The 27,916-nt window shown below is 39.5% G+C and overlaps 1 protein-coding gene across 2 annotated transcripts in view; it reads right to left on the minus strand.

Annotated features, from left to right (window-relative positions):
- tncb (tenascin Cb) overlaps positions 1-27,916 on the minus strand; it is a 54,426-nt gene that overhangs the window by 14,011 nt on the left and 12,499 nt on the right. The window contains exons 2-23 of one of the 2 annotated variants that reach the window (XM_046841617.1): positions 24,758-25,302; positions 23,364-24,584; positions 23,006-23,269; positions 22,781-22,896; positions 21,810-21,963; positions 20,459-20,728; positions 20,115-20,300; positions 19,081-19,170; positions 17,586-17,849; positions 14,034-14,309; positions 10,997-11,263; positions 9,953-10,075; positions 9,396-9,539; positions 8,679-8,801; positions 7,322-7,465; positions 6,602-6,724; positions 6,055-6,198; positions 5,361-5,483; positions 4,814-4,957; positions 4,120-4,242; positions 2,392-2,535; positions 2,129-2,251 (exon numbers count right to left, since the gene is read on the minus strand). In XM_046841617.1, coding sequence (XP_046697573.1) covers positions 2,129-2,251; positions 2,392-2,535; positions 4,120-4,242; positions 4,814-4,957; positions 5,361-5,483; positions 6,055-6,198; positions 6,602-6,724; positions 7,322-7,465; positions 8,679-8,801; positions 9,396-9,539; positions 9,953-10,075; positions 10,997-11,263; positions 14,034-14,309; positions 17,586-17,849; positions 19,081-19,170; positions 20,115-20,300; positions 20,459-20,728; positions 21,810-21,963; positions 22,781-22,896; positions 23,006-23,269; positions 23,364-24,584; positions 24,758-25,229 — 5,038 coding nt within the window. In that variant the 5' untranslated portion in view covers positions 25,230-25,302. The remainder of the gene's footprint in view (positions 1-2,128; positions 2,252-2,391; positions 2,536-4,119; positions 4,243-4,813; positions 4,958-5,360; positions 5,484-6,054; positions 6,199-6,601; positions 6,725-7,321; positions 7,466-8,678; positions 8,802-9,395; positions 9,540-9,952; positions 10,076-10,996; positions 11,264-14,033; positions 14,310-17,585; positions 17,850-19,080; positions 19,171-20,114; positions 20,301-20,458; positions 20,729-21,809; positions 21,964-22,780; positions 22,897-23,005; positions 23,270-23,363; positions 24,585-24,757; positions 25,303-27,916) is intronic. The other variant, XM_046841618.1, reaches the window with a different exon arrangement.

The following is a 27,916-nucleotide window of genomic DNA, read 5'->3' on the forward strand; positions in this document are numbered from 1 at the left end:
AAGGTCATAAGTTCAAATCCCAGCCACATCAAGCTGCCACTTCTGGGCCCCTGAACAAGGCTCTTAAACCAATAGTTGCTAAGTTGTATGAATAAGATAATTGTAAGTTGTTCTGGATAAGAGCATCTGCCAAATGCCATCAATGTTAAATGACAGGCAAAAATGTTTAAATGACACAGGCTTCTTTATTTCCTCAAGCCATCAGGCTTCTCAACAAAGAACTGAACTGAAGTGAACTCACACACACACACACACACACACACACACACACACACACACACACACACACACACACACACACACACACCAAAACTGATCTGTGTGACTGATCTGTACAACCCGGACTCAACACACACCCGTACTCACTTCACACACTCATGACTTCAGTACCACCCACATTACATCACTTCATTACCATGAACTTTTTAAATGCTTTCTTTGCACATCTTTTCTGAACTGCTGCTATTTTGCTCTTTTGCACAACATTTCTGTTTACATTTTGGCTACTGTTTAATTTTGTTCACTTTGTCTTGTCACAACAGGTTTACTGGCGGAGCTATTTTGTGTTTTGTGTTTTGTCCTGCACTGTCCTGTGTTGTCTTGCACTGTTTTGTGTTGCCCTTGCATTGTTTTGTGTTGTTTTGAACTGTCTTGTGTTGTCTTTGCACTGTTTGCACCAGGTTGCACATTATTGTTGTATGTAGAATCAGGGTTCTGGAGGAACGTTCTTTCATTTCACTATGTACTGCGTCAGCTATATATGGTTGAAATGACAATAAAAGCTTCTTGACTTCTTGACTTGACTTGATAAACTGATTGTGTAACTATGGAAGTTTAAGAAAAATTCCAAGATTCAATGAATTATTTTTATAATTTATCAAATTGAAGGTTTTCAGTTAATTTTCTCATAGACAGGGATGTGCAAAAGGTATGGCAAACTAGGATAAATTACATATTTGAATAATTTTATTAAAAGAAGTTACAACCTCTGAAACATATTATTTTAATAAAAGATTATTGTCTGCTAATGTAATGTACAATTATTTAATATTAAATGATCATAAAAATGAAACACTCCAAAAAATAGTAATTGTTGTACTGTAGGTGCAAAAGCTTAGAGAACTTTCCAGCTATGAGGTCTTAAAAATTAAGTAATTTATTAGACATTTACTGATTCATTATGATTCATATTGGCACGTCAAGAAATGTAGATAAGCAAATCTCCTATATGACAGTTGGGGCCTGCAAAAAGGTTTAACTTATACATGAGTGACGGTGAACTATTCTGATTGGCTTGAGGAACACTTTGGCTACAACAAACTATAAAAGTTTAAAAACTATGCAAAAACTTGCCAGCTAGTTATCATAATCATGGAGGGAGTCAAAAATACTTTGGTGTATTATGGCAGCTAGTGGCACAAGAATTATTCGCACAATATATCAGGAATTTCTGGGAGCAAATGTGATACAGTCTGTTGAGTAAATGAAGCTAAAAAGATACTGGTATGTTCTAAAACATACCACAAACTCCACCATGAAGTATTTGAACAAACACAAGCTTGAGCTTTCAGAATAACTTGTATGGTCCTCTGTCCCTAACATCTAAAAATATGTTCATGCAAGATGGCCCAAGAATATCTTAATACCAGAAGCATTCTGAAAGTAAGTGGGTGACAATTAATCCAAAAAAAAAAAAAAAAAAAAGCCTAGGCTACAAAAAGCTTTTGCAAGCTGGGGTATTTGCCAAAGGAAATGCTATTAAGTACTGACTGTGCTGTATGTGCAATTTATTTTTTATTTTTTTACCAAAATATGTACTTTGGCTACGGTTGCCTAAGTTTTGAAAACAGTTATGAAAGGTACTTTATAAATTGTGCATTGATGAAGTCAATTTGTAAACTGTGGTAGATTGTGGACACTTTGCTTATAGAAAAAAGCATTGTGTCACTGGTTATTAATTATTTGTGAGTTACAGGCTTGTAGATCTGTGTATAAAGTTTACATTGTCAATACACCAAGCTTTAAATGGAGAAGTACTTAAGTCATTATAAAATAGCTCAATCTCCACTAGAGGTTGTATAAAAAATGGTAATATGGAAGAATGTAGAATGATAGAAGAAGCACTTACCTCCATGAATGGGTGCATAGGTGACTCTGTAGTTGTCAACATGGTAATGGGGGACAGTCCAATGCACAGTGGCAGAGGTATCGGTGACATCAGAGAAGCGAATACCCTTTAAAATACCCAGAACTTGCAGGAGACAACACATAATGAGACAACACCACAAACAGGGCCAAAGACTGTGATCACACTTCAAACATATGCTCTACATATGGTTTATACCTAAGAGTACAATCATTAAGTGGAGGATCTGTTTGTTTTCCAGTTACCTGTTGTAAATCTTTCAGATGCTGGTGCACTCTCCTCCGTACCCTTAACTGATATCACCTTTACTTGGTAGGTGACCCCCGGTGTCAGGTTTGGTAGCACAGTCTGGGACTCACTTCCATCCACAGTAACTGTTATGGGAATGCCTGCAGTGGGGGTACAGAAGCAATTTTGGCTATGGAGTGTACCAGAGGCATGCATACGATACAAAGCACCACAAGATGGCAGCACAATCAGACAGAAGGCACTGATCTTTAAAACAGACTACCGGTACTCTGATGGATTGCATCCATTAACATGCTGAAAGAACGAAATACCTGAGCAGATCATTTTCATGCCAAAGAACACATTGTGCAACTCCTAGACTTTTAGAAAATACTTTTTTTTTCTTATATGGAAAAGTCATCTTTTGTCTTGTGGGCAAGATGGTTGTGGGCAAAAGATTGGGAAGCTTTTGGAAAATTACATATGTATAATGTTTTGATTGAAATAAGTCAACACAACATCTGCAGCAAACTATGTAACAATATATTTAAATACGATTTATTTGAAATTTTCTCTTGCGCAATAGTTCCTGTGCGTTGTGCAGTCTTAAAACGCATTAACTCGTTGTGGCTCATTCAGCAGGTTAAGGTTTGTCTTGATTTTTATGATTATGAATTTGCAATTGACAGCATCTGAAAATAAAGTATATTTGATGCCTACAAAGTAGAAAAGAGTTATAAAAAAAATATCATAGTGCTTCCAGCTTAACATTTCCACTATCCAAGACATTTCTCCAAAAAGCCAGCTTAGGAGAATTTTAGAAGTAAGTGCAATATCTAAAAGACCTAAAAATCTTTCAAAGTAAACTACCTGTATGCTAGACAGAAAGGCAAAGCACAACCAATAAATGACAATAAGTGCCTCCAGTAAACTTTAGCTGACACAAGAATGGCACCAAAGTACAATGCAGAACTGCTCGAACAAACATTATCTGCATCTGCAAGAGTCATCACATGGAAAACCTACCTAAGATCTAATCATAAATATTAACATCTGCTGATACAGCAATATCTATATAATACAAAGGGATTTGTAGTCTGATCAAATTAAAACAAACTCTTTTGCCACAATTACCAAAGGTAGGATTATACAAAATGAACCAGGATTTGAAAATAATAGGTAGGGGTGAGGATTTATTCTTCTTTGGGTCCAATTGGCAGCCAATGACACATGAGATGTAATGAGACAATTTCACAGGTAGGATGTGATGTAAGAATGGATTCTAGCAAATAGTTGGCTTCTACACCAGCACAGTCTTGAGTCAATAAAGTAAAGTATATGTAGGTTGAGCTCAAGAATATCTTAGAACTAAATGTGTTTTGAAAGGCTGCCGAAGAAGCTGTTACAAAATCTGTAATTTAGTGAAGGGCTTTCAAATGTTTGGAAACAAGTATAGAATGTACTTTATAAATCAGCATCATCAAGTCCAGGAAAGACCAATCAAGCACTGATATTCCATTCAATTGAATGAATATATTGTATCAAAAAATGTATTGCAGCACATATGAAACATAAGCTTAGGAGCTACTTAAATGAGAGAATCTACCTACATTTAAATATGTCCGAACTATACTGAAATTTAGCTGGAAAAGCAATTAACACAGTACAATACATACATCTCCACTGTGGGCTGTGTAAAAAGTTGTCAATAAGCCAAAATGTGTAATGATATTAGAAACACTTACCATCATGAACTGGCACATAGGTGACTCGATAACTGTCAATGTGGTAATGTGGGATAGTCCACTGTACAGTGGCAGAGGTTTCAGTGATATCAGAAACACGAATACCCTTTGGTTTGCCCAGACCTTGCAAGATACATCACAAAATGAGACAACAACTAGAGCAAAGACTCTGTGATAATTGTATATATGCCTCATATACAGTGCATTGAGAAAGAATTCAGACCCCTTCCACTTCTTTTTTGTTACATTGCAGTGTGTTCAAATACATTTTTGAAAACAGTGAAAGTGAAGTGAAAACAGAATTCTAGAAATGTCTGCAATTTATCAATTATAAAAAACTGAAATATTGACACTTGAAAATTAGCTCAGGTGCCTCCCTTTTCTCTTGATCGTTGAAGAAATGTTTCTAGACCTTGATTAAAGTCCACCAGTGGAAAAGTTTGGATAATGAGTGGACATGATTTGGAAAACCACACCCTGCTCTATAGATGGCCTTACAGTTCACAATGCATATCAGAGAAAAAATAAACAAGCAATGAGGTCAAAGTAGTCCACAGAGACAGGATTGTTGCATGGCACAGCTTTGGGAAAGGTTACAGAAGGAGTCTAAGAGGGGTCTAAATACTTTCTGAATGCACTGTATGTATGAAAAATGGTGAAGAATTCCTTTAATATTCAGCACAGAACTGTGTACCTGTTATAAATATATCAGAAGCTGGCTCACTCTGCTCCAGACCCTTCACTGATATTACACTCACTTGGTAGGCCACCCCAGGGGTCAGGTTGTCCAGCACAGTCTGGGACTTAGTTCCGTCCACTGTGACTGTTTTGGGAATGCCTACAGAGGGGGTACAGAACCAACTTAAGACCATGGACCGCATCAGAGTAATGAATATAATACAGAGCACCACTAGAGGGCAACGCTATCAGACAGAAGGTGCTGTTTGGAAAACACACTGCTCTGCCAAATATCATCAAAAAACATATTTTGATTTTCTTTTGTACAGGATGCTTTATAAGTCAAAAAAGACCAAAAGTGACAAAAATTAAGAACTGCTTAGCTTGATAGAAATATAAATTGGATTGGATTAAATTATATTATAATGATTATATCTACTGCTAGTACTTACACTGCCCATACCACACTCAACTTCGAATGGAAAAATACTTCGCACCTCATAAAATATGTATCTCCAAAGAAGGCCATGTGGTGAGATGCCTATGGTTGAGGCAATACTTACCTCCATGAGGTGGCACATAGGTGATTTGGAAGCTGTCGACATGGTAACTGGGAACAGTCCAGTGTACAGTGGCAGAGGTTTCAGTGATATCAGAAATACGAATACCCTTTGGTTTGCCCAGACCTTGCAAGATACATCACAAAATGAGACAACAACTAGAGCAAAGACTCTGTGATAATTGTATATATGCCTCATATACAGTGCATTGAGAAAGAATTCAGACCCCTTCCACTTCTTTTTTGTTACATTGCAGTGTGTTCAAATACATTTTTGAAAACAGTGAAAGTGAAGTAAAAACAGAATTCTAGAAATGTCTGTAATTTATTAATTATAAAAAACTGAAATATTGACACTTGAAAATTAGCTCAGGTGCCTCCCTTTTCTCTTGATCATTGAAGAAATGTTTCTAGACCTTGATTAAAGTCTACCAGTGGAAAAGTTTGGATAATGAGTGGACATGATTTGGAAAACCACACCCTGCTCTATAGATGGCCTTACAGTTCACAATGCATATCAGAGAAAAAAAAAACAAGCAATGAGGTCAAAGTAGTCCACAGAGACAGGATTGTTGCATGGCACAGCTTTGGGAAAGGTTACAGAAGGAGTCTAAGAGGGGTCTAAATACTTTCTGAATGCACTGTATGTATGAAAAATGGTGAAGAATTCCTTTAATATTCAGCACAGAACTGTGTACCTGTTATAAATATATCAGAAGCTGGCTCACTCTGCTCCAGACCCTTCACTGATATTACACTCACTTGGTAGGCCACCCCAGGGGTCAGGTTGTCCAGCACAGTCTGGGACTTAGTTCCGTCCACTGTGACTGTTTTGGGAATGCCTACAGAGGGGGTACAGAACCAACTTAAGACCATGGACCGCATCAGAGTAATGAATATAATACAGAGCACCACTAGAGGGCAACGCTATCAGACAGAAGGTGCTGTTTGGAAAACAGACTGCTCTGCCAAATATCATCAAAAAACATATTTTGATTTTCTTTTGTACAGGATGCTTTATAAGTCAAAAAAGACCAAAAGTGACAAAAATTAAGAACTGCTTAGCTTGTTAGAAATATAAATTGGATTGGATTAAATTATATTATAATGATTATATCTACTGCTAGTACTTACACTGCCCATACCACACTCAACTTTGAATGGAAAAATACTTAACACCTCATAAAATATGTATCTCCAGAGAAGGCCATGTGGTGAGATGCCTATGGTTGAGGCAATACTTACCTCCATGAGGTGGCACATAGGTGATTTGGAAGCTGTCGACATGGTAACTGGGAACAGTCCAGTGTACAGTGGCAGAGGTTTCAGTGATATCAGAAATACGAATACCCTTTGGTTTGCCCAGACCTTGCAAGATACATCACAAAATGAGACAACAACTAGAGCAAAGACTCTGTGATAATTGTATATATGCCTCATATACAGTGCATTGAGAAAGAATTCAGACCCCTTCACTTCTTTTTATTTTGTTACATTGCAGTGTGTTTTAATTAATTATTTTTTTTTCTCATTAATCCACACTCAGTACCCCATAATAATGAAGTGAAAACAGAATTCTAGAAATGTCTGTATTTTTTCAATTATAAAAAACTGAAATATTGACACTTGAAAATTAGCTCAGGTGCCGCCCTTTTCACTTGATCGTTGCTGAAATGTTTCTACACCTTGATTAAAGTCAACCTATGGATAAGTTTGGATAATGACTGGACATGATTTGGAAAGCCACACCTCATTATAAATGGCCTTACAGTTCACAATGCATATCAGAGAAAAAAAAAACAAGCAATGAGGTCAAAGTAGTCCACAGAGACAGGATTGTTGCATGGCACAGCTCTGGGAAAGGTTACAGAAGGAGTCTAAGAGTGGTCTGAATACTTTCTGAATGCACTGTATGTATGAAAAATGGTGAAGAATTCCTTTAATATTCAGCACAGAACTGTGTACCTGTTATAAATATATCAGAAGCTGGCTCACTCTGCTCCAGACCCTTCACTGATATTACACTCACTTGGTAGGCCACCCCAGGGGTCAGGTTGTCCAGCACAGTCTGGGACTTTGTTCCGTCCACTGTGACTGTTTTGGGAATGCCTACAGAGGGGGTACAGAACCAACTTAAGACCATGGACCGCATCAGAGTAATGAATATAATACAGAGCACCACTAGAGGGCAACGCTATCAGACAGAAGGTGCTGTTTGGAAAACAGACTGCTCTGCAAAATATCATTAAAAAATATGATGACGATTTTCTTTAGTATAGGATGCTTTATAAGTCAAAAAAGACAAAACGTGACATAAATGAAGAACTGCTTAGCTTGTTAGAAATATAAATTGAATTGGATTAAATTATATTATAATGATTACCGTAATTTCCGGACTATTAAGCGCACCCATATATAAGCCGCACCCACTGAATTTGACAAAGATTTTTATTTTAAACATAAATAAGCCGCACCTGTCTATAAGCCGCAGTCTACATTGAAACTAATGAACTTTACACAGGCTTTAACGAAAGACAGTGTCTGTTACACGATGTAACGGGTGAAATATGTTGCGCTTCCTTTAGGAGCATAGCGGTATTTTGGGAATAGCCTGCTGCCGCATTTTTCCGCTATTACTGCATGTGTGCAAGACCGAGGAATATGTCCTTATTATTTTCTGATGCTCATTTCTAAGTTTCTTTGACTAACCCCTAACGCTGTTGCTAAGAAAAATAAAAAAGCACGAGTTTTGGAAACCTGTCTGTGCTTATATGATTTCTGTTGCAACTGGAGTTAGCGAGCTATCCCTTCAGCCTGACTCAACGTGTTACAACAGCTTGTATCTAAAAAGTAGCCTACCAAGTAAGACATTGTTCACTGTCTTCCTCCTTCCTTTCACAACTATTTTTCTCTGGAGTTTATCTTTTGGCATCGTCGTGCGTTTAAAAATCTCCATCAGTGGAAGTTTTTTCTCCCGATGCCGTGCAGCTCAGAACACAAGTGAGGTGTGTTTGTTCGTTTCCGTTCGGAAATTTCATTGGTCTAATGTCATGGGGTTCAGTTTTTTGGCTTAAAGTTTGTGAAACCGGGAAAAACCCAGGTAAAATTCATAAATAAGCCGCTTCGTTGTTTAAACCGCGGGGTTCAAAACGTGGGAAAAAAGTATCGGCTTATAGTCCGATAATACGGTATATCTACTGCTAGTACTTACACTGCAAATACCACACTCAACTTTGAATGGAAAAATACTTAACACCTCATAAAATATGTATCTCCAGAGAAGGCCATGTGGTGAGATGCCTATGGTTGAGGCAATACTTACCTCCATGAGGTGGCACATAGGTGATTTGGAAGCTGTCGACATGGTAACTGGGAACAGTCCAGTGTACAGTGGCAGAGGTTTCAGTGATATCAGAAACACGAATACCCTTTGGTTTGCCCAGACCTTGCAAGATACATCACAAAATGAGACAACAACTAAAGCAAATACTCTGTGATAATTGTATATATGCCTCATATACAGTGCATTGAGAAAGAATTCAGATCCTCTTCACTTCTTTTTATTTTATTACATTGCAGTGTGTTTTAATTAATTTTTTTTCTCATCAATCCACACTCAGTACCCCATAATAATGAAGTGAAAACAGAATTCTAGAAATGTCTGTAATTTTTCAATTATAAAAAACTGAAATATTGACACTTGAAAATTAGCTCAGGTGCCGCCCTTTTCACTTGATCGTTGTTGAAATGTTTCTACACCTTGATTAAAGTCCACCTGTGGATAAGTTTGGATAATGACTGGACATGATTTGGAAAGCCACACCTCATTATAAATGGCCTTGCAGTTTACAATGCATATCAGAGAAAAAAAAACAAGCAATGAGGTCAAAGTAGTCCACAGAGACAGGATTGTTGCACGGCACAGCTCTGGGAAAGGTTACAGAAGGAGTCTAAGAGGGGTCTAAATACTTTCTGAATGCACTGTATGTCTGAAAAAATGGTGAAGAATTAATTTAATATTCAGCACAGAACTGTGTACCTGTTATAAATATATCAGAAGCTGGCTCACTCTGCTCCAGACCCTTCACTGATATTACACTCACTTGGTAGGCCACCCCAGGGGTCAGGTTGTCCAGCACAGTCTGGGACTTTGTTCCGTCCACTGTGACTGTTATGGGAATGCCTACAGAGGGGGTACAGAACCAACTTAAGACCATGGACCGCATCAGAGTAATGAATATAATACAGAGTACCACTAGAGGGCAGCACTATCAGACAGAAGGTGCTGTTTGGAAAACAGACTGCTCTGCAAAATATCATCTCAAAATATGATGATGATTTTCTTTAGTATAGGATGCTTTATAACTCATTAAGTCAAAAAAAGACAAAAAATGACATAAATCAAGAACTGCTTAGCTTGTTAGAAATATAAATTGGATTGGATTAAATTATATTATAATGATTATATCTACTGCTAGTATTTACACTGCCCATACAACACTGAACTTCGAATGGAAAAATACTTCGCACCTCATAAAATATGTATCTCCAAACAAGGCCATGTGGCGACATGCCTTTGGTTAAGGCGATACTTACCTCCATGAGTGGGCACATAGGTGATTTGGAAGCTGTCGACATGGTAACTGGGAACAGTCCAGTGAATGGTGGCAGTGGTATCAGTGACATCAGAGAAACGAATACCCTTTGGTTTGCCCAGACCTAGCAAGAGACAAAACATAACAGGACAACAAGCAGAGCAAATACAAAGCGTTAGAGCCTGTGTGAACACAAACTGGATAAGTGTTATTGATGCCAGTCCAAGATGAACCTAATCCAGTGAACAGAAGGCTTTTTAAAAAATGACATTTCAGAAAATGAAGATACAAATATGAGGCATATGAAAGTTAGTAAAGCATATAGAAAGACAACTTTGCGACAAATGAATAAAAAAGAGCTCAAGCCTTTGGCCATTTTTCAATGTCGGCCTGCAGAATCTTGCGTGACAGACATGGGGAGATTAACTTGCCCCCATTACATGAGTACAATGGTGCAACATGCCAACGTCAGACTCAAGAGGGAAGAGAGGCCCCCTGGGACAGAGCCAGACAACCAAAGACAGACACATATTCACTAAAAACACAGACCCAATTGCTCTGTCCAATGGGCAAACCCCGTGACTGGACAATTGGTGAAAGATGCCACATACAAAAGAAGAAGAAAGTGTAGAAGCAAAAAAAAATTTAAGTAAATATAGATTCACTCTGCAAATCTTTAGAATCACATGCAATTCTCCCTTTTTAAGAGGTTATATTTTAAGAATAGATTTTGGTAATTTAGTTACTCTGTACAAAAACAGACAAAACATACAAAAAAGAATGAAAAGTTGAAACTGTCTCTGTGAAACACTGTAAGTGATTCCAATATTATTTCTAAGAACAGGCCCCTGCTTCCCAAAAGCATTGTCGTAACTGCTGTCATCATAACATTTAACAGTCCTTTTTGTGTTGTGATGCTTTTGGGAAACTCAGCTCAGGTTAGTATTTGCTCTAAATGGCTTCACTAACATTAACAGACATAATGATAAGATTGCGATGAAATACTGACTTCACCGGCTTGCTTGTCCAAGACATATCCAAATACCTGTGAGACCTTTGACTGAAATGGGCTTGAAGTTCCGTCCTGCAATTGTCCCAAAGAGTTCAATTTCATAATCTGTAGCCTCATCAAGGCCAGAGATCACTTCCTCTCTCTTGTCTCCCGGTACACTCAGCTGCATTTGCTTGCCAGATCCGTCAGAGATTTTAATAATAAACGTTTCAAAGATTCCATCTGGGGCCCTCCACTGCAGCGTAAAACCGTCTGGCTTGGTGTTGGAGGTGAAAAGGTGCTCCACCTCAGGTTCAGCCTCTAGGTGGACAAAGGAATAAAGATGTTCTTCCATCGGTGGTGTCCAAACATGGTGTCTTTTTTAGCCCCGAAGCCACAACTAATTAATATGCATGCTTTTCTGGATTAATCATTATTTGGAGTAGGTTAGGTTTGTTATGTCAAGGAAAGGTGTTTCAATAGGCAGTGCTATCTCTGATGTTATGCCAATAAACACTCTTCAGTTAGATAAGCATGCAAAGAGTTAAGTTTGAAAGTAATGGCAAAAATATGTGTGATTTAGATTTATTAGCCCTGTAGCTAGTCTCAGGTCTGGTTGAATTTTTATGATTCCATAGACCACAAGAGATGATCTGATACAAGTAATTTTGTTCTTGTTTTGACATGTAGAGTCACCGATCAACAGCCAGTGTGTTTCATGTTTATTGGCCCTGTTACAGTACTTGGTACAGTCCATTGATATTCTTTCCTGGGTACACATCTGGACTATGTTTTTCCATTGTTTTGACAACCCCCTGATGTAGAGGCTTCTGCATAACAATATAAAAATCACGTTTGTATAAAAAGAGGTTGTTATTTGGAGGTGGTTGTGGGGTGGGAAGGGGGTGTTATATGGGGACTTGGGGGAAATCATCTGCCATGTTAAACATTATCTATTATTTTTTCCTTCAAGAGACTGCAATATGTTCCCTGTGCAATAATGGCAAGGTTCAATAATGTTATTGGGCTGCAAATGATATAATATAATATATGATATAATATTTTATGAAATATATCATTCATTAAATATTACCCAATTTTTCCGTCGCTACGTGATATGTAATACTGAGAACATTTTTGAACACTGTGGGTGACTTTACCAAGCAAACAAACATGTTGACAGCTAAGAATTTTGTTCTTGCCAATATAATATTCACAGTGTGTCTCTAATTCCCCTGCTTTCTCCATCTTTACATTGTGGAATTACTACCACTCAGCTTGGCCATCAGTTTCTGCTTAAATCACCCAGACTCTTTACCACATGGAATATGATGTAGAAACCATTTTCTATGCATGGACAGATATACTGTGAAGTACTGCTTCACTCTTTAAGAGTGGATAAAATAGGAACATGCTAAACCTACAGTTGCAAAAACTGAAGTGAATCCGTTATCCAGTAGTTGCTTTGACTCTAATGGTCACTAAATTAAAAGAAAGTGCCTTAGAACTGTTGACCGTATAAAACCTCTTTGCTCTCTCTCTCTCTCTCTCTCTCTCTCTCTCTCTCTCTCTCTCTCAAGCATGGGCTGACATGAGGTTCGCTATTTTTTTGCTTTTGAAGAGGACAAGTGGTTGGAAATGAACTGGAGCGAGGACAGATCCTGTGGTGCCGTCAGTCTTCATTAGCATAGTGCTAGCTGGAGGGTTTGTCAGAAGGAGTATTAGAGACAGGGGGTGCTGTTTGTAGGCGTTGTGAGAGTGCGAAAGTGGTAACTCCAGATCACATTTTATCAGACTGGTCTCTTTAAGTCTTTCGGCTGGGACAAAGAGCCATCTGTTTGTGCAGGAGGAACAAGGCGCCAGCTAACCTGAAGAAAAGAGAAGGTCATGCAACTGAAAGGAATGCTCAGCTCAGTAACCTGACAGGCTTTGGCTTTTAGATATAAGTGATTCTTGTGAGCTAATAGAAGGATATGGACAGTATCTTTTGATTAGCCATAATCCCAAGCTTTACTGTTTTAGCTGTGAAATTCATTTTCAAAACATATATGTAGGAATACAAAAAGATTGCTTTTTTAGTCTGCAGTCTGCCTTTTTATTTAAAGAATTTTACCTATTAGCAAGTATGCTCAAGTATCTACTACAACTGCAGCACTTGCTGATAAATGCCAAGAAAATGTGTGAAAGTGGTGCTTCAGAATGAAGACCGCTGCAGAGTTCGAAAATCGGGTCTGCATACTGACGAGATCTTTCAAAAGGAGTGACAAAAACTCCTTAGGATCACTTCCCTGGCAAACTGCTTCTGCCCAGTCGGCATCTTTATTCGAAGAGATATCAAGCAAAAGCCTAACTGCGATTCGGAGCTAATAACCAGCAGCAGTACTATTGTGGGCAGTGTCGGTATTACAGCTTAGTGACTAAGAATATTTTAATCCCCTGTCTTTGGAAGGCGGTGTTTTTCTAACCGTAAAAACGACAGCTCACTGGCATGCTTAGCATATGCATTGTATATTATGGGTGGTTAAAAATAAAAGGGTATTATTCACTTGACTTTTCTTTGGCTGGTAAGCATAAATAAGGCTCTGATCATAGAGGGAGGTCAGTGTGTTGCACCTGCAGGCTTTGTCTGTGATTAGACAAAGCAGAACGTGCAGGGCTCTATTTTACTCTACTGCAGGTGTGCTCTGAATATCAGCATGCTCGAACACGTAATTGGCAGGAAAATGTGGTCTGAAGCTTTACAATGTTAGCACGGGATCTACAAAAAGCGGCGCTGACATAAAAAAGACTGCTCACAGTTTACAGGGCTAATGTGTACATCAAAGAGTGGAGTAATAGCATGTTCGGGTAGAAAGTTGTACATCGTGCACTAAAAGAAAAAAGGTGTTAATACCTGTTTAAAGGAGTGGTTTTGCACCCTGAAAGAAGATTAAATTAGTAGACAAATAGCTATTAGAAAGAATGTTAGTTGTTAGAAACACCTTCAATGTGTAATGAACATCGTTAGTATTCAATCAGAGCTGCTTTCTAAGAGCATGTTAGATTTTTCATAGAAGAGCCGAAGCACCAGTATTGGTCGAACGGGCTGTACCTGTGAAAGCCTCCCCAAACACTGGCTCTAAGAGATCTCCCCTGTACAGGCCATATAGTGTGACCCTGTAGAAAGTGCTAGGAGAGAGATTTATAATAGCCAAGCTGTACTCCTGCCCTGACAAAGTGTGGTTCTGGCCCTCAGAGAGACCATCGGGGTCAGCCACCTCGATCAGAAAGCCATCAAGCTCGCCCCTCTTCAACTCCCAGGATATATTGAAGCCATCCCAGGAAACTGCAGAGATGGTGATGTTGCCCGCCAGGGGCTTTTCATTGTCTGGATGATAAACAGAAGAGATTAAGCAACAGGCAGCGGAAAACGAGTGCAACAGTGCAGCATTAGGATGATGACCAGAGCTGTTTTTTTAGAAGAAATCTTGGTGTAAAGGTGGAGTTCTAGTCTTCTTTCATGTGGCATGTCCAGAAAGCAGTTAGTATACTTTATGGTTTTCATTTCATATAATTTGCCATGACTATAAATTAGTGTTTCAAAAGACTAGGGTTCTCCAGGGCTAGGACTGTGAACCACTTCTCTCTCACCTGTAGTTTCAGATAGCAGTGGATATTTCTCAAATGTAGTCGTGAAGAATTTTGGATACCCATTTTTTTAACACATCAACAACATGTTAACCAACTATGTTAAATGTTTAATGGAAAAAGCCCATTTCCTCTGTAAACAACACATAGCACACATCTGTCTCTGTAGATATTCCGTTCCTTTCCATCTGTTCCATGCAAAACAAACATCTGCCCATGCAATGAAAGATTGACATATGATGCCTGCTGCAATAATAAACAGCCTTGTTTGCACAATCATCCTTTTGTTTGGAGCCTCATTAATAAAAAAAACATGCACCTGACTGCGGCTCGCTTTGGTATTAATGGCCTCGAATGAAGCCATTAATTTTTTGAAGGTTCTGCGTAGTCTGCTTATGCAGAAGTACGCAAATTGCTTCAAATAAAGCAGGAAGCCATGCAGGGAAGCGCAACCCATAATTGAATATCCTTGCGCCCCATCAGCATTCATGAAGAGATGGGAGCAAAGAGCTTGGAGATGCACCATAGGCTGCCATTATCCTCTTAATGCACAATCAAGTGGACACAAGCGTACTGGTGATTTGAGTGAAAGACAAAGAGAATGAAGTGAAAGACTTTCCCAGTTCCCAGGCATGAGAATTTAAAACTAACATTGCTGGGAAAATTTAACACTGTCAATTAGAGGCATTAGAGGATCAGAACTATTAATCATTCCCATGCTGGTACACAATCGGTCAAAACATTCATGCATTCAGTCGTAACTCAACCCAGGCATACACTACAGGGCGTTATACCAAATCATTTCACAAAATTTGGCCTTTTGAGATTTAAAAAATATATAATTTTTTACTGATTGATCAAAAGGTAATTCATTTTCTATCACAGTAGTTCAGTCTATAATCCAAATCACAGGACTATCTGAATGCTCTAATTTGAATACATTCTTTTTACTGAAAATAAAAAGAAACAATATTTTATTGTTTTGCTAAATATAGTGATGGTTTTTGTAAGGAAAGGTAAATATTTGTAATATTTATGGAAGGTGTTCCTGGCATCACAACAGTAACATTTTTGCTATTTTTTGCCATTTGTTTATATCAGAGGACTTTTGCGTTTTCAGTTTTATTTGCTTTATTAGTGTGTGGTCAGAAACTTCTGTAACATAAGCGAAAGCAGAAAATAACTTCCTGCCACTGCATTAAGAAATTTCCCCACTGTGGGACAAATAAAGGTATATATTATCTTATTAAATGGGATTATAAATCAAAATATATACATAAGAATAAAACACTTTGGAGCAGTAGCAGTGACTCTGCCTAGCATCAAACCACATTTGCACTCACTTACTGATTATGTTCCTATCACAGCATGCAATGGAGTGTTTATTCCCTTATATACTGTACAATCAAAATTAATTTCTATGTCTGGAGTTCGATCAGATTCTCAGTCATCTAGTGGATTGAGGAGGTAAAAAAGTGCCAAGCCTTAAACATACATTAATATAAAATTCTTGCCTTCATCCTTGCCTGATCTACTAGTATGGATGATATTAATAATTTTCAGTTTCTAAAATTTGTTTCAGTTTGAAAGGTCATGTAGTGTATGCTGAGCTCTTTGTTCGACCTTCATGCAGACAAAAGTGATTTTCTGACTCGCACATCAGAGTCAGCCAAGCATCTTGAGACACACCTTGCAAATCCCCTGTAAAAGATCACTGTTCATTTTCCCTCATGAATACCATTATTCTGGTAATCAGGTTCTATTAAACTGCCTTGAGATGCTCGCTCAGGGTATACTGGTCCATAATGATAGCACTATATTGGTCCCAAGTGATTCTTGTAATCCTGTCAGTGTACTCAATGTGTGTCTTTCAAAAAAAAAGAAGCCTAAATCAAGAGGATTCCCTTCATCACACGCTGCCGTCTCTCATCCTTTAATGGGCCTGTGGTGAGTGTTATGCTCCATGTTTGTACTTCATGTCTGAGGCTGATAATGACAGCAGAAATTAATCCGTGGGATTATAGCACTGCTGATTTCGGAGACAATGTTTTAACAGTTGCCTCAGCGTGGGGCCTATTTATTATCCCACCCCTCATTTTATCCTGGTCAAATCACACAAAACCAGAAAGGAGTGGCCTCATTTTGACAATTATCACATGAATGAGCTGTGCATATGTGTGTGTGTGCTTGTGAGTCCTTGTTTGTGTGTTTGTGTGGGTGCCTCTTCCATATTCATTCACCTAATTTTAGTCCAATCTTGTCTTATGGTCCAAAAGAAAAAATACTTATATTCAACTTGCAGACCATTAAAATGCACAGCAACATATTTATAGCATCTGGTTCTACTGATTTTCCTTTTATGCTTTGCCATATTCGCTTTTCTCTCTCACTATATAAAGGTAACTACCCCCCTTCCAAAATAAACCCTGTCCTGTTACACAAGAGGCATTTAAAACGATGAAATATACGGTTTAGAAGTATAAGCAACACTTCAACCACAGAACCTTAAACAAAAGCCATAATAATCTGAATTTGTCTTCCTCTTGTTGCTTTAAGAAGTCAAATAATTCCACATGTTGCTGCTGAAAAGAAACTCGCACAGGATGTAAAGTTGGAGCATACAATGAATTCAATTCATTCCTGAGCTTGGCTTCAATGCCTGGAGGCACATTGTATAGAATGAAAAAAATCTCCCTGGCCAAGAGGCCAGGAAACAGAGGGAACCTCAAATTAAATTTTATACACAGCACTAAATTGAAACCATCCCACTCCAAAATAAATACTCATACTTTAGAAAAAATAAAGATAATTCAGTCCTCATTTTGGCTTCCATGCATGATTAACATTACAAAACACACAAATTTGTCTTTAGGAAAAAATTCAAGCCTGTGGTTGAGTTTTATGCAGAATCCAACTTTTGTAACAATTATTTCTCTTTATCAGCAAATTTTAGACAAGCATAAGGATTTAATTATCACAGTGCACCAAGAAAAACTGTAAGTTGTGTTGAACTGACCTGTAGATGCCTGAATGCTGGCAGGTGTGCTCGTCTTCCTTCCTCGCTCTGCTGTCAGGGTGATGGTGTACAGCATGCCAGGGTTGAGGTTCTTCAGTATGTAGGTGCTGGCACTACCTGGGACCTCAAACTCAGCCCTGTGTCCATCAGCGGACACAAACACCAGCTTGTAGACATCGATCTTAGCCACAGGTCTTCTCCAAATCAGCACCATTGTGGTTTCTGTGGTCTCGCTCACCTCCAGATCTTTAGGAGCATCAAGGTCTGACAGACAGGGTGAGTTTCATTTAATTAATGTATATAGTGAAGACCTGCACTGGCACTGGAATTTCATGTGTGCCAAATGGTGAAGTGAATAATATCAGAAAACTGTAGTTTTTGTCAGATTATTTGATAAAGTTGTCATACTTTCTTACATATAGTATACATTTTGACATGTTTTCCTGTATAAGCTGCTGTAACATGATACATTATTTATCGTATAAAATAGATATGCATACAGTTTGTCTGTCCATATAGTGTCAACAAATACAGTTACTTATAGAAGTCACATAATGTTCAGAGTTCATTTATTTTATCCTTAAAAAAACAGACAATTACAGTTGAGAGATATTAATATTTGGAGCAAAAAAAAAAGTATACAGTTATATGAAAAAATGCAAAACATAAAACTGCTTGTCATTTTTTATTAATGCAGTTTCATATTGAATATTTAATTTTCTAAAGTTTTGTTCTACTTAACTGTCCTACATATTTTAGTATACTTTAACAAGTGAATTCATTCCTTCCAGGAAGTGGCTAGCTGCTAACGCTAGGTCTATGGATTCTCTATGGATTCAGATCTTATTTGCGGTATGGTGTGAGTAGCCACAGTGACATTGGGCTAACTCTAATTACTTTTTATACCCCTGGCATTGCTGTGTGTTTAATAATTATAATAAAAAATGCATTTAAATTGCAAGGTGGAGACTAAACAAACTTGCGGTCCACCACTTAATACATTCCTGAGGGAACTCAGATTTTACATGTTTCACATGTAAAAAAGGAATGTATTCGAAAATTTAAATAAATATATATCAGGCATTACAATATGACCACCTGCCTAATATTGCCCACTACAGACTGGGAACAGCCCACAAGAGCTGCAGTGTTTGAGATGCTCTGACCTAATCATCATTTTTCCTGCTTCTAACACATCAACTTTGAGAACTTTGTTTACTTGCTACCTAATATATCTCACCCACTTACAGGTACCATGATAAAGAGATAATCAATGTTATTCACTTCACCTGTCATAATGTTTGAATATCATAATGTTCTAATGTCATAATATTATGCCTGGTCTGTGTATATATAGTGCTATTCTCTGTCCTGTAACTGTGTAATTCACATTGTTCCTTTCAGTTTATCCTGTATTGTAAGAGCAATTGCCAAGTTAATATTCTTGTAAGATTAATCTGTTTTTCTGATTCTTAATCATATAGGGGTATCTCACCAGTGACAGCATTGGTGGTGGATGGAGCGCTTTCCTTCTCGTCTTTGATTGCGGTCACTCCCATGCCATATTCTGTTCCAGGTCTGAGACCTACAAAAAGAATTTCATAAATACGTTCCTATGTAGTTGTTAAGAATCTACTTCATCAGAACAGAAGGAAAAAATCTCTGTGGGGGTATTTTGACCGATCAGTCTGTCCATTATGAGACAATTTTCTCAATAATGGACATTGGTCATTTTCAATTTGAGCTGTTTTAATGTCATGGTCTATCCAGTAGCCACAGCGTAAAGGCTTTTACTCAGAACTAAAAGCAGAATTAACTGTCTTCCAAGAGGCTCTTGAAAATGATAAAAGGCCCAAGCCCAAATTTCTGTATGTATCCTTATTACTGAACCCATTGGCCCCTATAAAGGGTCAGTACTCAAGAGGCTTTCAGCATGAAATTACACCTAAAACAGTGGAATCACTTATTACCAATAAAATCACAAGCATGACGGCAATTACAGATAATAACCATGTAAAAAGATGAGTTACTAGTGAAGTGTGTGTGTGTGTGTGTGTGTGTGTGTGTGTGTGTGTGTGTGTGTGTGTCTGCAACATGCTTAGCTAAAATAGACTCATAGACTTACATAGGACACAGGCCACCCAGGGACAATAAACCCAACCAGACAAAGAATCTATTACACATTTAAGGTTATACTATCTTAGCTTATCCTACTGCACAGAAACATATGGTCTTACATTATGGCTCTAAGCAATGTGCTTAATAGTAATAGGACGGAAAACATTTACCGTGTATAATTTTCTGACTAAGGCACACACTATTACCTATATTAATTTTTTTTATTTTGTGCTTGATATTTTAATATAAAGATGGGCCTTTAGGCAAGCAAATATGTTAAAATGCTCATTTAAATCCATTTAAACATTTATTTACTGCTATTGTTTTCAGGGAAGAAAAAAACATGATAATCCATAAACTGCTAGAATTCTTAAATTTTTTGCACACACAATATAATTGTCGAATTCTTACCTGAAATTTTGGCTTGAGTGATGTCCTGTGGGCCTTTAGGAAATGTAAGCTCCCCATGTTCCCCTCCTGACAGTGGTCCGTATTTGATGCGGTAGCTGGGAATGTTGGCTTGGCTGTTTGTCCACTCCAATGTGATGCTCTCGTCTGTCTGATCAATCGCTCGCAGGTTTGTAGGTGCATCCAGGTCTGGAGCATGTTTACATCATGTTACATATGAGTTTTCTAGCAACTTCCTGTTTGTTGTAATAACTTTAAATGCAGCATTTAATCATGATATAACCATGATTAGTTTGGCTATTATTTTGCTAATAATGGTCATATGGGAAAGAGAATAATGCTTTTACCGGTGGTGAAGGTCTCATAAACAGGCACGCTGGTCATTTCTCCTCGGCGGGCCATGAGTGACACACTGTACTCCATGTCAGGATAGAGTTCAGCCAGGTGGTACTGAGTCTCGACTGATGACAGTTCCACTTTATGGCTGTCTGCGGAGCCAGAGATGGGGCCATAGGACATGGTGATGCTGTCCACCTGAGCTATGGGCTGGAACCAGGTGATAAGAGCAGTACTGTCTGTTACATCCCGGACATCCACCTGGCTAGGAGCATCAATCACTATGGAGGAAGAGTCATATAAATCAAAGCCAGTCAGATATTTGTCTAACTGCTGCTTAGGGAAAATTATTAACATGTTTTGCATTGGAAATTGTTTCGCTTCAAGTGGGTATAAAGTCTCAACTTAATTATATGAATTTCTTTTTACAGTATTATGTATTCCAATGAAGTGAAGGCTCATCAGGATGGGAGTGTTTGCCACTCTGTAGTAAAATGGGTAATGTCACTTTTCCCTCATGTGTATTGAAAACAGAAAATCAGCATTTTAGCTTTTCAGCAAAGCTCTCATGGGAAAAAAGCTTCTCAAGCCACTTGAATAGAAGGAGGTAGCACCTTCTCTATTAAAATCAGTGTTTCCTGTCTAGGAGGCTGCTTATTGGCACATATCACAAAATCAAGTGAGAGGCACACTGGAACATTTGTTCACCTGGTATCATATAAGCACTCTGTAGCCCTCTTTATTATAGCCTATGAATGGAGCTACTGTTGTATTTAATTAATTTTGCTCCTGTAAGCTTTTTTTAAGGTCTTTGAGGCACTTTCCTGAAATTTTATCTTGAAATAATATGCTACCAATGGTTAACTGGCTGGAAGCAGTAACATTAAAAAAGGATCACCGCAATGCAAGCATAGCATTTTACAAGCTTAGCACAATTCACAAGTAGGAAAAGGAGCATATTCCAAAGTATCACTAAAAGAGTTTCCAGCCATGCTCAAGTTATACAAGTTTAGGGTAGATCCTTTGACAGAAGACATGTTTGATTTGCTGGAAGACTTTGAAAAAACATTTAGCATTTAATTAAAAGATTATTGGATTATTGTGAATTTATAGGATGACATAAATTCAAAGTATTGCCAAATCAGAAACCCTGGGCATGAGGCTAGAATGGTTTACCAGTGCAGGAATCTCAAAGCACTATAAATAGAAAGAATCCAGAGAACCTAGAGGACACCCAAAGGCTTAGGCCATGTTACCTGCCCCAGTAGGTTACAGATTTTTATAATTAAGAAAGAAAATGTTTGGGGGAAAAGAAACTTAAAAAATTTGAATAAATGAAAGCTATAAGAGACGTCCACCTACTTGTAACCACATTCTTGCTTGCTGGAGGTCCACGTGTGTTATTCTTTAACACCTCAAGTTTAACCTCATACTCCTGGCCAGGACCCAGGCCAGACTGTTCGAAGGTAATCTCGGGGGGAGACAACGAATTCAGTATCTCTCCATTCTCCTCTTTCTGGAATTTTACAACATAACACCGTCAATATAAGATGTAGCATAATACTGATCATTTCATACTGTCAACTTGCCAATAAATAATGAAGCCAATGTTTAATGTCCTCAGTATATGTAAATCATAAATTCTATGTGGTGTGTTCAAAATATTGTACTAAAAGCTGTACAATGCATCTTTGTGGTACTGGATACAGAATCTTTGTTCTATTTATTTGCATGTTTGACAAAAGGAAACCACAAATGGCACCATGGATATGACTCCAGGGTTTTGTGAACTCAACAGTCCCATGAAATACAGAGAAATTAGAGAGATCTTGGAAAGTAAACACTTGGGACTTTCAATCGCATCCACTTGGATGTGAGTGCTGCACTTCAAAGTGAAGGGCTTGTTTGGCATGGACAGCCTCAAACTTGATGTATGAATAAAGCTGCCAAGTGTGAAAGAATGGAGTATAGGAAGACATGGTTTGCATGTCCTGACTGGAGCTATTTTTTTGAGTTTGCCTAAGCCCTTGAAAAATAAAAGCATTGTGAAAACAGTTCAGTCCTGTTGCACATGGTCACCAGAGTTTGCGCCAGAAGCTTCTTAGGAGGTTTTGTGAAACAAAACCCTAGACTTTCAGACAGTGGCTTTTGCATATTGGCACCAACTGACTATTTTCCACAGGATACTCATACAGTTTCTCATCCTGAACAATTACTGGCAGGGCCCTTAATAAATGTGGTATTCCTACCACAGCTTTCATTTCAGGGAAATGCTACCATAACCATACTCATGCTGACATGGCTTGTGGCATGCAATAGGACAATTTACTCACTGTATTTCTGAAGATGAGGTTCCAGCCATCAAAAGGGACATTAAGAGGATCCCACTGAACTTCCACTGATGTCTCTCTTACAGCTTTAAACTTAAGGCCTTCAGGCTCCGGAAGATCTAATGGTTTGGTCAAAGTAAAGGGGCAAATATTTTATTTCTGTTGTTCAAAACTGTACAACAATTCCTTATTTTAAAGTTTTTTGAAGGCCAATTACTGATAACTTACGTGTTGCCACTCTGGCACTCACAGGAACGCTCATCTTGTTATTTAGAACAGCATAGACACTGATTAAGTATTCCACACCAGGCTCCAGCTCTTTAATAGTAGCAGACCTTTTTTCACCAGGTACTCTCATATCTAACTCCAGACCACCAGGAGCTGTAGGCATGTAGGTAATTAGGTACTCTGTCACCTGCACCTCATTAACCCAGGTCAGATCCACTGTCTCTGGGGTGACTTCAGTCACAACCAGGTCTCTTGGTGGGGAGACTGCAAATGAAGGGGACATAATTGCATAATTTCTTGACTAGACATTTAAAGTAATTTTGCATTTATAAAAAAATTAAATCATAACCTGACTTACTTTCAGAGCAGTCATCCCCGGTGAATCCCAATTCACAGATACACATGCCATTCAAGCAGCGACCCTGTTCATTACAGTTTCCTGGGCAGGTCATCTCTGAGCAGTCAACACCAGTGTAACCCTCATAGCAGACGCACTGTCCATTGTTACAATACCCACGGTCCTGGCAGTTGTTGGGACATGTTTTTTCACTGCAGTCCTCCCCAGTAAATCCTTCATTGCACACACACTGTCCATTTACACAGAGTCCTCTGTTGTGACAGTTGCTAAGGCATGTTAACTCTTTGCAGTCTTCACCTGTGAAGCCAATATTGCAGACACATGTGCCGTCCACACATTCACCACGATCATGACAGTCATTGGGGCAGGTCTTGATGCTGCAGTCCTCTCCTGCAAAGCCTTGCTTGCAAATGCACTGTCCATCAATGCAGCGTCCATTGTTATGACAATCACTGGGACAGGAGCGCTCAGAGCAGTCATCGCCTTGGTATCCAGGATCACATACACATTTTCCATTTATACATTTACCCCTGTCATTGCAATTTTCAGGACAAGATAGGATGCTGCAGTCCTCCCCTTCAAAGCCAGGATCGCAGATACATCTCCCATTGAAGCAGTGTCCTCGCTTGCTGCAGTCTTTTGGACATGTAAGCTTGGAGCAGTCTTCTCCACTATAGCCAAAATTGCATACACACTGACCATTAACACAGAGGCCTTTATTGTTACAGTTATTTGGGCAGGTGAGCTCACCACAGTCCTCCCCAGTGAAGCCTTCATCACAGTAGCAGGTTCCGTTGATGCAACGGCCACGGTCGAAGCAGTCATTGGGGCATATAAGCTCTGAGCAGTCGAATCCTGTCCATGGCTCATTGCACACGCACTCGCTATCCACACAGCGTCCCCTACCCAGGCAATTGTTTAAGCAATTGGTCATGGAACAATCCTCACCAATGTAACCTTCTGCACACACACATGCCCCATCAATGCACTGGCCAAATTCACCACAATCAACAGGACACAGTTCAGTTCCACAGTCTTCTCCCCCAAAGCCCTCAAAACAAATGCATTTCCCATCCACACAGCGGCCTTGATCTTGGCAAAAATTTGGGCATTCCGTCTCCGAGCAATTGGGACCCTTCCAGCCAGGCTCACACACACAGCTACAGGTTTCAATGCTGTAGTTGCCACGACCATTGCAATATGGCTTGGTAGTAATCTCACCTAAGTAACACAATGTAATCTTAACGTCACAAAACCATAAAATGTAATAAAAATGCTATTATGTAAGATTACCAACATAAATCACTAACAGGATCATTTCTATTTTGAATATGTCAAGAAAGTAAACAAAGAATTCACAAATTCTTGTGGAATTCCAATCTAATTATACTCACCTGTTACTTGTGCTCCACAGCAGCCAGCTCCACTGGTACACTGCTCTCTTAGACTAGACACTTCAGCTTCCAGCATCTCCAGTCTGTTTAGGAGATCTTTAAGGTCTGGCATGTGGTTATCACACCCACAAGCCTGTTTGGGTATGTTAATTCTATGTGTAAAAACTATCTGGTTTTCTCCATCCACAGTGTGTTCAATGTGTTGCTCAGAAGGGACAGACTTGGGCTTCATTTCCAATCCTCCAGGTGAATCCAGGTCAACAGAGCACAACGATCCAGTTGGGACATTGATGTTGTATACATGGTTGAAAACTACTGGTTGGTCTGGATTGGGTAGGGTCATATTCTCAGATTTAGGTGGCATCAGTGACTCTCGTCTGTGCCTGATCATTTTCTTTAGCAGGCCAGCCATGGAGAGATCTAGCAGAATGGCCATAGTAACACAGGCCAGAAGCAGGCCTTGCATCCCCATGATGACACACTAACTCAGACTTGAGTCAGTTAGGAGTAGTGTGAAAGAAAGTAAGTTTCTGATTTGGATGAAGCTGTAAAATAAAAAAAAAGCAAGAATGTAATTTCTTGAGTGAAAATTCTACAACCGTAGGCATACATGTAATAATAATAATCTTCTTCTTCTTCTTTCGGCTGCTCCCATTAGGGGTCGCCACAGCGGATCATCCGTCTCCATACCACCCTGTCCTCTACATCTGCCTCTTTTACACCAACTACCTGCATGTCTTCCCTCACCACATCCATGAACCTCCTTCTTGGCCTTCCTCTTTTCCTCCTACCTGGTGGCTCCATCCTCAGCATTCTTCTACCAATATAATTCATGTCCCTCCTCTGCACATGTCCAAACCATCTCAATCTCGCCTCCCTCACCTTGTCACCAAAACATCCTACATGCGCTGTCCCTCTAATAAACTCATTTCTAATCTTATCCATCCTCGTCACTCCCAATGAAAACCTCAACATCTTCAGCTCTGCTACCTCCAGCTCCACCTCCTGTCTTTTACTCAATGCCACTGTCTCTAATCCATACAACATTGCAGGTCTCACCACAGTCCTATAAACTTTCCCTTTCATTTTTGCAGATACCCTACTATCACAAATCACTCCTGTCACTCTTCTCCACCCACTCCACCCTGCCTGCACTCTTTTCTTCACTTCTCTAACACACTCTCCATTACTTTGCACTGTTGACCCCAGGTACCTGAATTCCTCCACCTTCTGAAGCTCTTCTCCTGCAACCGCACCACTCCACTGCCCTCCCTCTCATTCACACACATGTACTCTGTCTTACTCCTACTGACTTTCATTCCCCTTCTCTCCAGCGCATATCTCCACCTCTCCAGGCTCTTCTCAACCTGCTCCCTACTCTCACAACAAATCACAATATCATCCAAACATCATAGTCCAGGAGACTCCTGTCTGACCTCGTCCGTCAACCTGTCCATCACCACTGCAAACAGGAAAGGGCTCAGGGCCGATCCTTGATGCAGTCCAACCTTCACCCTAAACCAGTCTGTCGTACCTACTGCACACTTCACTGCTGTCACACTGTCCTCATACATGTCCTGCACCACCCTCACATACTTCTCTGACACACCTGACTTCCTCATACAATACCACAACTCCTCTCTTGGCACCCTGTCGTAGGCTTTCTCTAAATCCACAAATACACAATGCAATTCCTTCTGTCCTTCTCTATACTTCTCCATCAACATTCTCAAAGCAAATAAGGCATCTGTGGTGCTCTTCCTCGGCATGAAACCATACTGTTGCTCACAGATGGTCACCTCTTCTCTCAACCTGGCTTCCACTACTCTTTCCCATAACTTCATGGTGTGACTGATCAACTTAATTCCCCTGTAGTTACTGCAGGTCTGCACATCTCCTTTATGCTTAAAGATCGGTACCAGCACACTCCTTCTCCATTCCTCAGGCATCTTCTCACCTTCCAAAATCCTGTTAAACAATCTGGTCAAAACTCCACTGCCATCTCTCCTAAACATCTCCACGCTTCTACCGGTATGTCATCTGGTCCAACCGACTTTCCACTCTTCATCCTCTTAATCGCTGCTCTCACTTCCTCCTTACTAATCCTATCTACATCCTGCTTCACCAACTCCACATCATCCAACCTTCTCTCTCTCTGATTTTCCTCATTCATCAGCTGCTCAAAATACTCCCTCCACCTTCTCAACACACTCTCCTCACTAGTCAACACATTTCCTCTCCATCCTTTACTGCTCTAACTTGCAGTACATCCTTTCCAGCTCGGTCCCTCTGCCTGGCCAATCTGTATAAATCCTTTTCTCCTTCCTTAGTGTCCAACCTCTCATACAGCTCCTCATATGCCTTTTCCTTGGCTTTCGCCACATCCTCTTAACCTGCTGCCGCATCTCCTTGTACTCCTGCCTACTTTTCTCATCACTCTGTCTATCCCACTTCTGTTTTGCCAACCTCTTTCTCCTTATGCTCTCCTGCACTTCCTCATTCCACCACCACGTCTCCTTGTCTTCCTTTCTATTTCCAGATGTCACACCAAGTACTTTTCTAGCTGCCTCCTCATCACTCCTGCAGTAGTTGCCCAATCATCCAACACCTCCTTAACACCACTGAGCCTCTCTCTGACCTCTTCCCTGAACCTCACACTACACTCTTCCTCCTTCAGTTTCCACCATCTTATTCTTCTTTCAGTCCTCACTCTCCTCCTCTTCTTCTTCACCTCCAAAACCATCCTACAGACCACCATCCGATGCTGTCTAGCTACACTGTCCCCTGCCAACACCTTACAGTCTCCAATCTCCTTCAGGTTGCATCTCCTGCATAGCACATAGTCCACCTGTGTGCACCTTCCTCCACTTTTATACGTCACCCTATGATCCTCCTTCTTCTTAAAATAAGTGTTCACCACTGCCATTTCCATCCTTTTAGCAAAATCTACCACCATCTGCCCTTCCACATTCCTCTCCTTAAAACCATACCTACCCATCACCTCCTCGTCACCTCTGTTCCTTCACCTACATGCCCATTAAAGTCTGCCCCAATCACCAACCGTTCTTTCCTAGGTACACCATCTACCACTTCATCTAATTCACTCCAGAATCTTTCCTTCTCCTCCATCTCACAGCCAACTTGTGGAGCATAGGCACT

This window comes from Silurus meridionalis, chromosome 27 (assembly GCF_014805685.1).
Source record: "Silurus meridionalis isolate SWU-2019-XX chromosome 27, ASM1480568v1, whole genome shotgun sequence".
NCBI classification, from domain to species: Eukaryota; Metazoa; Chordata; class Actinopteri; order Siluriformes; family Siluridae; genus Silurus; species Silurus meridionalis.